The sequence below is a fragment of the Salvelinus alpinus genome, chromosome 19 (assembly GCF_045679555.1).
Source record: "Salvelinus alpinus chromosome 19, SLU_Salpinus.1, whole genome shotgun sequence".
Taxonomy (NCBI): domain Eukaryota; kingdom Metazoa; phylum Chordata; class Actinopteri; order Salmoniformes; family Salmonidae; genus Salvelinus; species Salvelinus alpinus.
The window spans coordinates 48883938-48902063 of record NC_092104.1 but is presented as its reverse complement, the minus strand read 5'-3'; the positions used below and the strand labels follow the sequence as shown (position 1 = coordinate 48902063).

General features: G+C 43.2%; 1 protein-coding gene across 4 annotated transcripts in view; it reads right to left on the bottom strand.

Moving 5' to 3' along the window:
* Positions 1-18126, bottom strand: part of kiaa0825 (KIAA0825 ortholog) — a 155898-nt gene that overhangs the window by 83138 nt on the left and 54634 nt on the right. For 2 of the 4 annotated variants that reach the window (XM_071353902.1, XM_071353903.1), the window contains exons 17-19: positions 15873-16032; positions 14357-14515; positions 8392-8486 (exon numbers count right to left, since the gene is read on the bottom strand). In XM_071353902.1, the coding sequence (XP_071210003.1) occupies positions 8392-8486; positions 14357-14515; positions 15873-16032 (414 nt within the window). Of the gene's footprint in view, positions 1-8391; positions 8487-13171; positions 13608-14356; positions 14516-15872; positions 16033-18126 lie in introns of those variants that run through there. The other 2 variants (XM_071353905.1, XM_071353904.1) reach the window with 2 other exon arrangements.

The window sequence follows — 18126 nt, the reverse complement described above, 5'->3', positions numbered from 1 at the left end:
CATCGACTACTGCATGTCACTGCAGCGACTCCATATTCAGAACCGATTTACCCTACATAACACATTGTTGGAAAGACAAGACTATTGTTTCAGATGGACCACACTGGGTCATCACACTGGAGGTGAGAATGGAAAGACAAGATAGAAAGTAAAGCAGAGAATAAGAGAGAGAAAAGGGAAGGGTGCGAGAGAGAGAGAGAGAGAGAGAGAGAGAGACCCGGAGAGGGGAGAAGTTCGGCTCTGCCTGCCTACCTGACAGTTGACTCAGTTGGATGTGACTTTCACAGTCTGCTGGCGGTTTGTGTGGAAGCCATCACATCTGTGACTCGGCGCTTGATTAATGAGCCTCTCAACCTGTCTGTGCCGTGTGAGGAAGGGCCACGGCCTTATCCCAGGCATCACTGATTTATTCGCCTTCGGAGCAAACCACCAGATATCACACACGCACACACACGTGTGCGCGCGAGCATGCACACAGACAACTACACAGACACTCACTCACACACGTATGCAGGCACGCACACACACTACACACAAAACCGCACCAGGGGCGTCATTTATAACCGCTGCGGTCGTTTAAAACTAAATATCTGTGTGCGCCATTTCTGAAAAGACTGCACATGTCCCAAAATATTTCGATTCATAAACTTGGTGCATGCTATACATACGTGTGTTACCCGTTGTAAATCAGACCCGTCCTGAAATTGTGCGTGCGTAAACGAGAACTAAAACTCCGCCTGAAAAATAAGCATCATTCCAACAAGCTCTCACAGTCTCAAGACAGAATTAGACGTTCATCCATGTTTCTCAAACGTCAAATTTCGAAGTTGTGCCCAAACGTCAAATTTTGAGTTTGTTCCAAAAGTGTTTAAGGCTAACTTTAGGCATTAACTTCACATTTTTTAAGGTTAGGTATGGAATGGTTAGGAATGGTTACGGTAAGGGTTAAGGTTTGGGATAGGCTTAAAACAAAAATCTCAAAAACTATTTTCTATCGTTGGATTCAAACATGCAACCTTGGGCACCAGAGGCAGATGCTTACGCCCATCCATCATCCCTATCCATAAAACCGAAACCTACTTGAAGGTAACAGCGCTCACTGTTGCCCCCTAGTGGCCAGTTTCCACGTCATCACCCAATGTCCTCAGACACGGCGGGACGTTGAATACTGACTTGTGCCACGGGTGACATGGCTGAATTTGAACCCAGGAATTTATTCTGCAATGATTATAAACATATATAATACGTATTTTCATAAATTAAATATTGTTTACTTGAGACATTTCAACCTTTGAATTTCAGACGTAGGCTATTTGGCCTAAAAAATAACATAAATGAAAAGGTGAACCGTCTGTTCTACGTTAAACTGCGCTCCGGATCGGATCGCATAGAGAAATATACTTGAAATACGGTCTAGTTGATCTATTTACAATTGTAAAGTGGGTCCAAATTAAATGAGAAACGGGACGTTGTAGGCCTATAGGCTTCTTCGTGAGTATGAAACCATCACAGTCAGAAAACGTGAACAATTAATTCTGTAATGATCATGGAAATAAAATAGGAAATGCATTAGACGCTTATTTCAAATTATTTTAGAATGCAAAGATGCAACCCCCCCCCCCAAAATAAATTATTCTCACTAATGGCAAATGATTGCATTTTATTTACCTGTGTTTTTTATTATGAATAAGCATGTCATCATATCCCCCCCATCTCCACAAAATACTAGGCTACTTGCCTGATTGCAACGCAGTACTTCAACCACTAGAAACTGGGCGTACACATGGTCTGAAGTTTGCGGGAGCTAAGCACATTCTTATGTCAAGTTCAGTTTTTATAAATGCCACATTTTGTGTGAAAACTGGCACACGCATTTTTTGTAGGTATATTTGGTATGCAATGATTATAAATGAGGCCACAAATTACAGCTAATGAAAACTGTAATATGTCAGTGCTGTCCAAACGGAGAAGTACAAAAAAAAAGTGTGTAGAATCGACGAGACAAAAGATATATCCCAGCAACAGGAGCGTTTTTCTGTCCCAACCTGTCAGTCAGTCAGAGGGACACCACCACGAGGGAACAGAGGAGAAAAAAGGAGTCCTTGCTCAATGACACATCACATGCTACTGACTTTCAAAAGTGACAGTCTTTTGAATTTCCTGGCTCACAAGATGGAGGACAGCCAACGGCTTCAGAAACTGCCTGTTTCTTCCATACTGCAGAAACGTCACTCTCCCTAACCTTGATAGCTCTGTTCTGCCTGTGATGTCGGAGTTCATCGAGTCCAGCGTTGAGTAGGTTACTTTTTAAATGTAATCCATTACAGTTACTAGTTACCTGTCCGAAATTGTCATCAGTAACATCATTTTTGGATTACTCCAACTCAGTAACGTAATCTGATTACGTTCAGTTCCTTTTGGATTACTTTCCCCTTAATTGGAATTCAAAGAAGAATAAAGGATCCATCAAATGCATTTGGTGTGTCATCAAAGTGGTCTCTGATTTGTGGTCAGACTCGTTCAGGTGGAACAAACAAACTTGCGCCTTTTTTCAATGCTGAATTGAATGTCATTTAGAAAACAGAAAGTTATCAATGCTACATCCTTTCCGAATTCAAAAGTAATCCAATAAGTAATCATATACTTTTTCAAAAGAATCTGAAATCTGATTAAATGTTATTTTTGCTGGCAACGTAACTGATTACAGTGACGTTTTTTTTGTAAACAGATTACATGGAGCTGATTGCATGTCATCAGTTACTACCCAATCCTGGTCGAGTCACATATGTTCCCAACCTAACCTAACGTTTAGTGGGGGTGTGGGACCTTCCTTGATTCCTTGATTTGAGAAAATAATGAAGTGTGATTCTTTATAACCAATCTCAAATTATCCACACATCTGTGATGCTTTAGGTTTAGAACAAGTGGTAAAATGCCAGAGGAAGACACCACTCTGACACACATGGGAATATCTTTGCTTTGTCTTTATGACATTCAGAATCTGAGCTACAACCTAGTCAGAGTCAAAGAAATTGTGTGAAAAAAAATTGTGTGACTCTGTCGCTGTCAATTGATCTGTTCACAAGAGAATATGTACAGATGAAGTCGGAAGTTTACATACACCTTAGCCGAATAAATTTAAACTCAGTTTTTCACAATCCTGACATTTAATCCTAGTAAAAATTCCCTGTCTTAGGTCAGTTAGGGTCACCACTTTATTTTGAGAATGTGAAATATCAATGATTTATTTCAGCTTTTATTTCTTTCATCACATTCCCAGTGGGTCAGAAGTTTACATACACTCAATTAGTATTTGGTACCATTGCCTTTAAATTGTTTAACTTGGGTCAAATGTTTCGGGTAGCCTTCCACAAGTGTCCCACAATAAGTTGGGTGAATTTTGGCCCATTCCTCCTGACAGAGCTGGTGTAACTGAGTCAGGTTTGTAGGCCTCCTTGTTCACACACGCTTTTTCAGTTCTGACCACAAATTTTCTATAGGATTGAGGTCAGGGCTTTGTGATGGCCACTCCAATATAATGACTTTGTTGTCCTTAAGCCATTTTGCCACAACTTTGGAAGTATGCTTGGGGTCATTGTCCATTTGGAAGACCCATTTGCGACCAAGCTTTAACTTCCTGACTGATGTCTTGAGATGTTGCTTCACATAGTTTTCAATGATGATGATGATGATGCTGCCACCCCCGTGCTTCACGGTTGGGATGGTGTTCTTCGACTTGCAAGCCTCCCCCCTTTTCCTCCAAACATAACGATGGTCATTATGGCCAAACATTTCTATTTTTGTTTCATCAGACCAGAGGACATTTCTCCAAAAAGTACGATATTTGTCCCCATGTGCAGTTGAAAACCGTAGTCTGTTTTTTTTATGGCGATTTTGGAGCAGTGGCTTCTTCCTTGCTGAGCGGCATTTCAGGTTATCAATATAGAACTCGTTTTACTGTGGATATAGATACTTTTCTACCTGTTTCCTCCAGCATCTTCACAAGGTCCTTTGCTGTTGTTCTGGAATTCATTTGCGCTTTTCGCACCAAAGTACGTTAATCTCTAGGAATCAGAACACGTCTCCTTCCTGAGCGGTATGACGGCTGCGTGGTCCCATGGTGTTTATACTTGCGTACTATTGTTTGTACAGATGAACGTGTTACCTTCATGCGTTTGGAAATTGCTCCCAAGGATGAACCAGACTTGTGGAGGTCTACAATTTGTTTTCTGGTGTCTTGGCTGATTTCTTTTGATTTTCCCATGATGTCAAGCAAAGAGGCGCTGAGTTTGAAGGTAGGCCTTGAAATACATCCACAGTTACACCTCCAATTGACTCAAATGATTGCAATTAGCCTATCAGAAACTTCTAAAGCCATGACATCATTTTCTGGAATTTTCTAAGCTGTTTAAAGGCACAATCAATTGAGTGTATGTAAACTTCTGACCCACTGGAATTGTGATACAGTAAATTATAAGTAAAATAATTTGTTGGAAAAATGACTTGTGTCATGCACAAAGTAGATGTCCTAACCGACTTGCCAAAACTACAGTTTGTTAACAAGAAATTAGTGGATGAAAAACGAGTTTTAATGACTCCAACCTAAGTGTATGTAAAGTTCCGACTTCAACTGTACATTTCATTTGAGGGTTCATATAAATGATCACAATAAAACTTATTTGGTAGAGGAATAACATTTTGGGAAATCAGGTCTGAACTTTATTTTTATGAACCATTAGCATAATTAAATAGCCTATCTAAAAGAGGTCTTGTTAAACTGCGTTGAATTGCAGAACATGAGCTTCAAAACAACAAAACGATGACATTTGTCAAAGAGAGCCCTGGGGGAAAAAAAGGTTGAGAAACGCTGAGATCAATTTAAAACTCCACAGAGACAAACTAGCATCACCTTTAAAACGAATAAACAATAGTCCTTCCCTCCCCCTTCACCCCTCCCTCCCCAGCCGAGACCATTAATTCAGGCATGTTGAGAACCAGAGAGCCTCTCCTCAGGTTGATCAGCATCCGCGGAGAAAGAAGGATGAACATTCTGACATATTTGTTTTTACTTTCTTCCCAGGGAAAAAGCCCACCATATGGCGGTGGTTTGGAACAGATGGTATTTGTCTACTTCCTGAAAGCACTGTGTCTATCGCAGTGATTTAAAAATCTACTCATCCGTGTGGTGGCGTGGACTGGCATTTCCCACAAAGCACTGCACTACTATTGTTCCAGAGGCAGTAGTACCAATGACAATGCAGAAGAAATTCGGAACTTTTCAGCTCATATGTACGGTATGACTCTATACAATGTTCAATATTCTCACTGTACATTGTTTCAGTGAGCTTGAATTTTTTTTTGCAACATGCTCTGAATAAGAGCTTCTGCTAAATGACAAAAATGCCAAATATAAAATGTGAGGTGACATGTAGTTCTGCGGGATGACTTTGGGAGGCTCTGTCTTAGTTGTCAGGTAGCAGGCCTGGAGGGCTAGAGAGGATTAATCAGGCTGGTTCTGTTAAAAAGCTCAATCTGGAGATGATGGATGACATGCCGGCCACAGAGCGCCAAAGTGACAGGTGACAAAGAAGGACACCCACACCTGTATAAATCCTCTCTGCTCCTGTCGGCCTCAACGACAGCGTCAAGGTACCTGTGTGTGTGTGTGTGTGTGTGTGTGTGTGTGTGTGTGTGTGTGTGTGTGTGTGTGTGTGTGTGTGTGTGTGTGTGTGTGTGTGTGTGTGTGTGTGTGTGTGTGTGTGGGTGTGTGGGTGTGTGCATGCGCATGTGCGTGCGTGTGTTAACAGACTGGCTTCTTAATGTAAAGATTCACCCATTTTGAATGTTATTATTGTTCCTGTGCATCTCTGAGTGATGTTCTATCGAATCCCTGGGTCATTTCATGTCGTCATGTGTATCTGAGCTATTGCCGTTCAAGCAGGCAGAAATTCGTTCAGAATGACGATATAGCCGCTCTCACTACACTGGGGGTTAATAAGAATATGTCTATCATACATGTCAGATATCAACACTGGCCGATGTCATAACGTGGAAGGCTGTCTTCTAACTAGCTAGCCACCCAGCCCATAGAGAGAGCATTGCATTGTGGGTTTTGTAGTCGACTTGAGCTGCAACAATTCCCTCAACGATTTACACATGTTGCTATCAACCTTATTATAATGACAAAATTAAAAAATATAGATTGTTCTCACATATTATTGTTATATAACACTGTAAATTATAGGAATGAGTGGTTTCGGGTGGATTTTTCCCTTAACTCCTAGCCCCTCCATTATAATGTGATCTAAAGTCCAGACACTCAAACTATCATGCCACTGGCACAATACAATGTACCCAGGGTGAACGGGCTAGGCTGGGCTGTGGACTCACAGACAAGGAGACTGGCTAAATCTTATCAAATCTTCTCAGTGGCAATAAGGAAGATGAGTTAGTGGAGAGGACAAAGTCACAAAGTCACCGCTGAAGTAAAGTGTAACAGAAGTTATGTATGAATCAGATTATAGAACTGGCCTAGTTGTTATTACTTTACTCAATGTCTCATCATTTACTTTACTCATCATTCTCACTACGATATCATCTACTTCCTCCATCGGCTCCTCATCATCACGTTTTTCAACCAAGTCTGTCCTCCTATGCTTTGAGCGGTTCTCCATGCCCTCCCAGAGGCACCATAGAAGAAGGAGAGAGGGGCCGGGGAAAACTTTGACAGCTTAGAGCTATCCCACAAACTTCTTCTTCTTCTCTGAGCGTCTCAGTCAAATCCAAAGCCAGTTGGTAATCCCCTGTAAACCTGCTCCTCTCTCAACAAAGAGCAGACTAATGATGCAAACTAGACAATCTTGGACGCTTTTACAGCGAGATTAGGATGAATTACGAATTATATAATATTCTATAATATTTACACCCTCCCTACTCTCCTTCTCTGCCATCCTCGACTGCTCTCCCTTTCGCTCTCTCTCTTTGTCCTCCCTCTTTCCCTTCGTCCCTCTCTTCCATGCCAGAATTATCTCTATTATCTCTGTCGCTCACCCTCTCTTTCTCCCTCTCTCTCTCTCTCTCCCTTTCTCTCTCTCTTCCTCTCTTTCTCTTACCTTCTCTCACCCTCCCTCTCTCTCCTCATACAGTTCTGCCATCCCCATTCAGGGCCATTCATGAATAATCCTTGCAGTAATTTGGCTCAGACGAGGCCTGACAGTATCTGTTTTGAACACATGTGCAACAAAGTGGTGGTGGCGGTGGGGGGCTGAGAGGAGTAGGGGGCTGAGCCCAGGGACACGGGTGTGTTGCACTTTACCCTTGTTAGAGCAGTGTCCTTGGCAGAGACGCGGAGCTTGCCCTTTGTTAGAAGGTGCGTGTAACAATGAGGTTGATTTAAAATGGATTTCATGTGGCCAGCGAGACAAGGTGCACTAGCCTTACGGCAGCCTGATAGCTCTCAGGGTGACAGCTGTGAATTGAGGGCTGAGTGTGGGCTGAAGTATTGCTGCCTAATATGTGTCACCTACCTGCATAAATATTTATGCCCCTGTTCAGAGCAGGGAAGGAGGGAGGAGGGGAAGGGAGAGAAAGTTGGAAAAGTTGAGCACCGCTTCAATCAGGTGACAAGAGGGTCTAAATTAGCCCCCTCTCCCCTGTTGATAATAACCTCTTCAAGGCCTTGTGACGGAATACACCTTTACAGGTGTAGGATCTTAATTTGAGCCAGTTTGCTACAGCAGGAAAATAATCCTGCAGCAACAGGAAATGTGAATTATTATTTGGATTATAATTCATGGACATTTGTTGTAAGGGAAAATCAAGTATGACATTTCAAGGTGGACATAACAAACTTCAGAAGCCTTTTTAACACTATAAGTTTTACATTTCCTGCATTGCAGGAAAGTTCTCCAGCAGCAGGGCGATCAAATTAAGATCCAACATCTGCATCATGGCACACTACAAACTCATCGTATATACACATACATCTCAGTACACCCACTCAGATAATAGGACAGAGCAGAGGGCCAGGAGTTCTTCCTGGGCTTGCACCCTATCTCACACCACTCTACATTCCACTCACACTCCTCACAAAGCTTGTTACAGTAAGTGAATCCTTTTGTCTTGTTATTTTCGAAGAAAGGCATACTCTTTGACTGTTTTCTGTCTCTCTTTTCTTCCATGAAACTCACAGGAGCTCCGGTCTTTTGAAAAAGTAAGAGTGCAAAGTCGCCATCCACAAAAAAGTGTCCCTGATGATTTGGCTGTCTAGTCTGACGTTTCGGTGAAGGGGGAGATACATTCATAAAAGAGGAAACGCAACCGCCTAGGTTGCGTACGTTTATGAACCGCAAAGTATCACTTCATCAGCCCAAAAGAGGGAGGGGCCATTACCTGTTGGCCAGTAGTGCTCTCAAGGTCACCTGACTCATCCCTTGGTAAGTTGGCAGCAGTGTGGCCCAGTCCCAGGCCCAGTCTCCCTCGGCTGCCTGTTGATGTATGAGGAGACACTATTGTTAGTTATTAATCTGAGTTAATATGATCAGTAAATTACAACTCCAGCTGGGGTGGACTAACTAAGGAGGAGGGGGTCCTGAACGAGGACGAAGACACGCCATATCAATCATGTCCGCACAAGAAGGTTTTTATTCCAATAAGACAGCAATTAATTTATAAATCCATTTGGGGGGATGTAGCCATCATTTATAAAAAGATAAATACATTTTGGGAGGGGAGTCGTTACTCTTCGAACTGTTTTCTCCATGGCACACCGCCCAGCCCCCCTTTCTCTTTCCCTCTCTTTCTCTCTTCCTTCCTCCCTCTCTCTCTCTCTTTCTCTCTTCTCTCTCCCCCGCCTTTGTGAGCAGGGAAGAACAGCACTTTGTCGGAAAGGCAAATTAAATTCCGATTGCTTTGATTGCCAAAATGTCACTCTTAACTCCAGGCTGAGTTTAATTGACAAAAGGAGGGGAACGTGACTGCTGCACCCTTCCCCCCCCCCCCCCCCTCTTCTCCCTCAGACGTGATTGATGGATCTGGCTTTTTTCTCTCCTCCCTCCATTTGATTTGACAAACAACACAGGCACCTAAAGCGGAGAAGGCATTTTAATCATTCTCTTAATAGGGTGTTTCTATGCAAAGCTATGCAGCCTCCTCTGATAACGAGAGAAACAGAGAGCCAGAGGATTATAGTGTGTCTGCTCTGAAGAACAATAGCAGAAACGCAGGTCTTTTAGAAGGGATCGCAACAGCATCAACGCATCCCAAAGAGGCACAAACAGAAACATGTACCTGGAAAATATGGGACTTTGTTGATTGTTTTGTATGATATCGCTGGTGTGTCCCATGACAGAGAAGTTATCTCACATTGAACCAAACTACCTGTAGCTCCTACAATATCAGACATTTTAACTTGACGTTGATGCGAAGCTTAGGGGAGAACGTTTGGGGTAATGGGGCTTCAGCTCAAAGCCTTGAAGAGCTGTACTTTAAAAGTCGCTTAAAAATAAAAAGGTAAAAATTCCTCTTCTCGTTCACCTTTTAATGTTTCTTTGGACTCCTTCACATACTAAAATCTGCTCTGAGGGAGAGGGAGAGGGAGAGAGAGAGAGAAAGAGAGAGAGAGAGAGAGAGAGAGAGAGAGAGAGAGAGAGAGAGAGAGAGAGAGAGAGAGAGAGAGAGAGAGAGAGAGAGAGAGAGAGAGAGAGAGAGAGAGAGAGAGAGAGAGAGAGAGAGAGAGAGAGAGAGAGAGAGGGAGAGGGAGAGGGAGAGGGAGAGGGAGAGGGGGAGAGAGAGAGAGGGAGAGAGAGAGAGAGAGAGAGAGAGAGAGAGAGAGAGAGAGAGAGAGAGAGAGAGAGAGAGAGAGAGAGAGAGCGAGAGAGAGGGAGAGAGAGAGAGAGGAGAGAGAGAGAGAGAGGGAGAGGGAGAGGGAGAGGGAGAGGGAAAGAGAGAGAGACTGTCTTAATCTCCCCCATAGAAACAACAGTGACAGCACCGTCAACAAAAACGGAAGGGATCTGTTGCAGCTCTGTAGAAGCTTGGGTCTGTACTTTGTCAATGGTAGGTTACGGGGGGAGTCTTTGGGGAGATTCACCTACTGCTCACCTCTTGGCCACAGTACAGTAGACTATATGATCACAGACATTGACCCTTTCTCTCTCAGCTCATTCACTGTCAAGCCACTAACACCTCTGTCTGATCACAGCCAAATTACATTGTTCCTCAAAAGAGCAGACATGGAAACAACCACACATTCACAGCCCAGCAAGCTGTACAACATCAGACATTCATACAGATGGGCCCAGAACAGCACAGAAGAATACCAGAAAGCAACCTGGAACCAAAATATCCAAACACTCTTAGATAACTTTCTGGATACCACATTCACTCACAGTAAAGAAGGCATCAATCTAGCAGTACAAAACATCAACTATATATTCAGGCAAACGGCAAAAGAAGCACAATTGAAATTGATAAAAAACAAAACAAAAAAGATCACAGATGACAACTGGTTTGATGCAGATTGTAAAATTATAAGGAAAAAAATTAGAACACTATCCAACCAAAAGCACAGAGACCCAAATAATGGTGAATTACGCCTTCATTACTGTGAGACTTTAAAACTCTATAAACGTACACTCAGAACCAAAAAAGCCCAGTACAACAGAAAGCAGCTGACGCTAATTGAGGAGTCCATAAACACAAACAACTTCTGGCAAAATTGGAAAAAAATAAAAAAATCTAAACAAGAGGAATTAGCGATACAAAATGGTGACATATGGACAACCCATTTTAAAACACTATATAACACCGTTCAAATTGACACAAACACAGAACAACGCCAAATTCATGAGAAGTTGAATGGATTAGAAAAAGCTATAAAGGACAATCAAAATCCATTGGACTCCCCAATTACTGACCAGGAGCTCTATAAGAAACTTCAGGCTCTCAAATTTAAAAAGGCATGCGGACCTGATGGCATCCTAAATGAGATGCTCAAACTCACTAGTGCAAAATTTCAATTGGCTATATTAAAACTTTTTAATTTGATCCTGAGTGTAGGTTATTTCCCTGACATCTGGAATCAAGGACTCATAACCCCAATCTTTAAAAACGGAGACAAATTTGACCCTAACAATTACAGAGGCATTTGTGTGAACAGTAACCTGGGGAAGGTTTTCTGTAGTATTATAAATTTAAGAGTTCTAAACTTCCTTAATAAGCACAATGTCTTGAGTAAAAGCCAAATTGGATTTATACCAAAACATCGCACAACTGATCATATTTACACCCTACACACCCTGATAGATAAACATGTTCACCAAAATAATACCAAAATATACGCTTGCTTTATCGACTTCCAAAAAGCATTTGATTCTATTTGGCATACAGGACTGTTCTACAAAGTTATTGAAAGTGGTGTAGGGGGTAAAACATATGACATAATTAAATCAATGTATACTGGCAATACGTGCAGCATTAAAATTGGCAAGAAAAGAACAGAATTCTTTAACCAGGGGCGTCAGGGTTGTAATACAACCCTTCGTCAGGGTTGTAATCTGAGCCCTGCACTCTTCAATATTTACATCAACGAATTGGCCACTATTCTAGAAAAATCCTCAGCCCCTGGTGTTAGTCTCCACAATTCAGAGGTTAAATGCCTACTCTTCGCAGATGACCTATGCCTGCTGTCACCCACAGCACATGGCCTACAGCAGAGCCTGGACCTGCTAGAGCAGTACTGCCAGACCTGGGCCCTGGCAGTAAACCCCAAAAAGACTAAAATAATGATTTTCCAGAGAAGATCCAGATCTCAGGGAATTACACCAAAGTTCTCAATTGGTACAAAATATATAGAGTACTGCACACACTACAATTACTTAGGTTTAAAAATAAGCTCAACTGGACACCTTAATGAGGCAGTGAATGAACTGAGAGAGAAAGCACGCAGGGCATTCTACGCCATTAAAAAGCAAATTCAAATTGAAATACCTATTAAAATTTGGCTAAAACTAATTGAATATATCATTGAACCAATTGCACTTTATGGCAGCGAGGTGTGGGGTCCACTTGCAAAACAAGATTTCATCAAATGGGACAAACATCCCATTGAAACCCTGCATGCAGAGTTCTGTAAGATTATCCTACATGTCCAGAGGAAAACTACAAACAATGCATGCAGGGCAGAATTAGGCAAATATCCACTAATAATAAAAACTCAAAAAAGAGCAATTAAGTTTTGGAAACATCTAAAATACAGTGACCCCCTCTCATATCATTACCAAGCCCTGCAATGCCAAGAGCTGAGCAAAGAAAAGAGTCCCCTCATCCAGCTGGTCCTGGGGCTGAGTTCACAAACCTGTTCTACTAACACACTGAAGCCTCAGGACCAGAACATCCAATCAATCAGGATAAACCAAATTACAACACAGTCAAAACAAAACTATATTGCTTATTGGGAAACACAAGCACAAACACAAAGCAAAATGCAGTGCTATCTGGCCCTAAATCGACAGTACACCGTGGCTAAATATTTGACCATGGTTACTGATCAAAACCTTAGAAAAACCTTGACAAAGTACAGGCTCAGTGAGCACAGCCTTGCCATTGAGAAGGGTAGACACAGGAAAACCTGGCTCCCTGTAGAGAAAAGACTGTGCAACCACTGCACAACAGCAGAACCTGAGACGGAGCTGCATTTCCTAACAAAATGTAAAAAATACAAAACAATTAGAGAGTGTCATTTCCCCAAATTTGAAACTCTTATTCAAGGTTTCAAAGACCTCTCTGATGAGGATAGGCTACCCGTCCTGTTGGGGGAGGACGCAGAGAGCTGTGGGTTGGCAGCGCACTACATTGCTGCCTGCCATAAGTTGAGGGACAGTGTCTGACAGACCAATCAACCTGCACATGTCCTCTACTGTATGTTTATTGTTATTGTTCAATGTATGGTTATTTTGACACTTGGTTATTGTTGTTACTGTTGTCCCGTTGACAATTTGGATTCTCTTTTTTATATTGTAAATAAGCTTTGGCAATATGTACACTGTTACGTCATGCCAATAAAGCAAATTGAATTGAATTTAATTGAAAATTGAGAGAGAGAGAGAGAGAGAGAGAGAGAGAGAGAGAGAGAGAGAGAGAGAGAGAGAGAGAGAGAGAGAGAGAGAGAGAGAGAGAGGAGAGAAAGACCTATGGAGAACAGTGAAATCTCCAAAAAGCTTCTGAGGTGGTCACTGTACCCAGTACTCCTCATTCCACAACACAACTTTAGTGGCCTTGACCCAAATTTAAAGACACATACAGGTAACTGCTAAAATAATGGATCAGCAGCATAATATGGCGATGGGCCACCACAGGCCAGAACAGCTTCAATGCACCTTGGCATAGATTCTACAAGTGTCTGGAACTCTATTAGAGGGATGTGACACTATTCTTCCACAGACAATTCCATCATTTGGCAGTTTTGTTGATGGTGGTGGACAATCTCTGTCTCAGGCGCCGCTCCAGAATCTCCCAGAAGTCTTCAGTTGGGTTGAGATCTGGTAACTGAGATGGCCATGGCATATGGTTAACATCGTTTTCTTGATCATTCAATGACCACTCGTGACCTGTGGATAGAGGCAATGCCATCCAATGAGGGCATAGCTATGGTTTGCCCCAAAAAATGGTCTGCCCAGCACTTTTGTAAATGATCCTAAGCATGATGGGATGTTAATTGCTTAACAATAGAACCGCTGGGTCTCGCTGGGCCCCCCATCAAGCTAATAAGCAGTCATTCTGACTTAACTCAGGAACCACTCTTGTGTAGAAGCAATTGCTTTCAATATACTTTGTATCCCTCATTGTGTTTCCATTATTTTGGCAGTTACTTGTCCATGCACACACACACACACATTCAGAAAAACATTATAATAGCCATTAAAAAAATACTGAATTCAAGATTTACAGAATACTTTCAAGTTCTTAGATGTGACATTTGAGTTGATCAAAAATCTTGCGTTGTGTGAGAAAGACAATTATAAACTGGGTGGTTTGAGCCCGGAATGCTGATTGGCTGAAAGCCATGGTATACCACGGGTATGACAAAACATTTTTACTGTTCTAATTATGTTTGTAACCAGTTTATAATGGCAATAAGGCACCTCAGGTGTTTGTGGTATATGGCCAATATAACAATATACTAAGGGCTTTATCCAGGCCCTCCCTGTTGCGTCGTGCTTAAGAACAGCCCTTAGCCGTGGTATATTGGCCCTATACCACCACCCCCACCCCCCCCACCCGTGCCTTATTGCTTAACTATAGCTTTCAATTGAAACAATGGTATCAAAAAGATAAGAAGAATGGACAGAGGACCCACCTGGTCAAACTTGTTGCTGCCGATGTGGTCAAACTGGTGGAGGGGGTTGAACCGGGGTGAGGGGTGACCTGGGCGGTCTGTTCCCAGGTCAAAGGTCACTATCCGAGGAGAGTCAATTGGGGGGTCACTGGACACACACAGCTTGGACCTCAACAGTGGCTGGAGAAACACACAGAACAGGAGGATGGAGGGAGGGAGTGAGAGAGAGAGAGAGAGAGAGGTCAGAGAGTTTACACTTTTTCAAGAACACAGGGGCAAGTACAGCTGTCTTCAAAGACAATTATCTGGAAGGTCATTTAGCACTATTCCTATTATATCTTTGCCATTTTAATTAGTACATCTCTGATTTAAAATAGTACAGACCCAGACATAATGGACACTGGGATGCTCTCCTTCCACCTATTCCCTGTTTGATTGGCCCAACAGAAGTAGAAACTAATCAGTTTCAGATATAGTTCCAGACATCCAGTAATGGACATTGGAATGGTCTCTCTCTCCATCTGAACATCATGTGCTCTCTCTCTCTCTCTCTCTCTCTCTCTCTCTCTCCCTCTCTCTCTCCCTCTCTCTCTCCCTCACTCTCCCCCTCTCTCTCTCTGTGTATTCCCTGATTGATTGGCCCAACAAAAGTAGAAATGAATCAGACCTCATTAGAAATAGAAACAGAGATACAGGACAATGGCAGAGGATGAGGATATGTATAGACATCCAGACACAGAGATAACTATTTTGCGGTAGGAGCTTACTTTCTACCCTCATTTCTACAGTGTAGCCTCTGGTATGGTTTTGCAGGTGGAGGAAGAGGCTTGGTGTGGTGGTGGGGGAGTGGGGTGTGAACAGAGGCACACCAGTGTGGATCCACTGCACACACATCAGTCAGCCTGTCACCCCCCCCCCCCCCCCCCCTCCCCAGCCCAGGCCAGCACACTCCAGCCCAGCCGTCCATCCTGACCTGGCCATCCTTGCCTTGACCTTGTCTTGGTAGAGGAGGCTACTAGTAGGGGGTACTTTGGAACATGTTTGGGCCTCACCATCTCCTGGCTACAAACAACATCCCTCTACCACTCACTGAGGCTGAGAGTAGTGGAAGAAGGATGAGTTGAAGAGATTTTAATTGTGGTATAAGTGGATTTGGTGCTATCGGTTACAATATTGACAAATGACATTATATTTGCGTACAGCCACCATAAGAAAAAGGACAATAACCAAGAAGATATTTGAGGATCTTTAGACTTCTGTCCTAATCCCACCCCCTCACCCCTTTCCTTCATCCCTCTCTCCATCTCTCCAGCTCCATCACTCACCTGTCCTACATATAAGTTCCAGGGAGGTCAGTGGATACTACCGTGTGATGGTGTCAGAGTCGGGTCTTCCTGTCCTCAGCCAGGCAGCAGGCGGATCCAGCGGTAACCCCCCACAGTTTGACCCTCTCCCCCTACCGCTTCCCCCCCCAGAGCAGACGCCGGCCCCAGGCCAGTGACCACCAAATTGCGGGGGAGAGGGAGTCCTTCCTTACCTCGTTGACTTGGATGATATGATAGATTTGCCTCAGGTACTCGGAGCCACCTGGTTTGTGGCAAATCTCCAGGAGTATTAGCCCTATTTTCTGCTCAGTCGCCTCAGCCACACCGCCGCCCCCCTCCTGTGTAACACCACTCTCGCCCCACTCAAACACACTGAGAGAGGGAGAGAGAGATATAGAGAGAGGGGGGGGGGTGAAAGAGTGAGAGGTGAGATACAAAGAGAGAAAGAAGGAGGCAGGGGAAACAAAAAAAGCCACAGTTACCAGGAATATCTATCTGCTAGCTGGACATTCCATTTCTTTGAGGGATTTAGCCAAAGAGCTCCATATACATGGCCACACTTTATTCTGTTGTGACCGCACTTGAACGCATCAAGGTATAGGCCTATTATATGAAAGCTTTACGCTTTAAAAACAAGGCTTTTATTTTCTAGCGGCACTATTGTTCCCACTTTTCATCGAATGTTTCAATTACAGGCCTTTTTAAAACCATTTGTGTGGATCTCTTTCTGCAGCATTGAGATGTGTATTGAAAGTGAACGTAAAGTATAGATACATAGTTCTCATAGTTCTATATAGTTCTATTCTATCAGATTCTTAAGACGGAGGGGTTTCAAAACATAAAGACCTGGAATTGATAGAGCTGTGATGTAGTATAAATGATTTCACCGTGTGTGTGAGCGCGTGTGCTTGCGTGCGCAATATCTACACACACACACACACACACAAGCACCTTACCCTAGCAGCGGCCCGAGTCATTTCCCTGCCCTTCCTATGTTCCTCGCCATTTCCACGACGCTCGCCGTCCGTCAACCGCTCTCCTCCGTCCGGATGGACTTCCTGTCATTGTTTTTCTCCCTTTCGCATTCTCTCCCTCTCTTCTTTTTGTAATTATAAGGTGGCAGAAACATTGTCGCCTGTCAGGCAGCTTTTGGCGGATGTGACATTGAGAGAGGTGGGCGAGGCCCTTCCTTCTCCCGCTAGCGGGTCCGTGTCAGCACCTGCGCTGTATCCTTTCCTGTCCATCACTGTGCAGGTGAAGCAGATGATTGGATTCAGTCAGCGGGGTGATTAATGAGGGCCTCTCTGGATTTAGGACAGCCTATCAATCATGTCATTAGGGCCAATGTGCCCTGAAAGAGGCAGACCTCCGCCAAGGAATAACTGCATTCATCTTCATCTGTGTATTCATCCCGTCAGTCCAGTCAGGGTCACCATGATGGAGAACAATAATCTTCTCCTCTACAAATTACTTTACAAAGACAAGTTGGAGGGGGGGTGGGGTGGTGGAGTGTGTGTGAGGATAGGTTGCGGCGGTGGGGGGTTGTTTTTGGACTGGCGAGCCCCCCCTTCCCTCCCGCTGATGCCACTGTACACTGATTGTTTACAACCCAGGCTTCACTTCCCAGTGAAGGTTATTTTAATGAATAGTAATGATCTCAGAGAATGGCTCCGACAGGTGATACATAATCACTCTTTCGCTTTTTCCCCTCCCATTTTGCCCCTCTTCTCCGTTTTTTTCCGACTTCCACCACCCCTTGTTCCTGTCACTAGGAGCAGGCCATTTCCTGGAACACTTGCGCTAATCTGTTCTCCGTCTTTCTCTCTCCCTCTCTCTTTCTTTCTGCGAGCCGCTGTGTTTGTGTGGTTCCGTTACCCGGATGGCTAAATAATTTTTAACGAGGATAAATGTGTCCAGACTTTTCTGCTCGTTGGTCTCGAGCGGTCAGAGGTGCAGGTTCTGGGAATAAGTCACCAAGCTCGGGGTCAAAGGGCAGACAGTATGAGCCAAACTCAAACCCAATTTCCCATTGCCTTATTTTGTTTTCCATTCAGACTGTAGAATGTCCATCATTTACGATAAATATCGTGTCTCAGAATACATTGATCTTGTTCATTCCCTTGAAAAATGTTTGCAACTGATGATGCAATCCATCAGGGTTGGTGCACACACTGAATTAAAGAACATATCTGAATAGCATACTACTCATTAAATCATTCTATCACAAATACATGAATGCAATTTGGCTGAATACACCATGAATCAGACTGAAACACTTTTTAATTTTATTTAACCTTTATTTAACTAGGCAAATCAGTTAACCATCCTGCTGTGTTCCGGTCCAATTGGACCGGTTTATACGTTTTCTCTCTGAAAAAAATGTAGTTCATTTAAATCTGATTGTCTTAAGGTTCCATGACTTTGTCCACACAGGGCATCTGAACACACAAAATAAATGTTGATGAT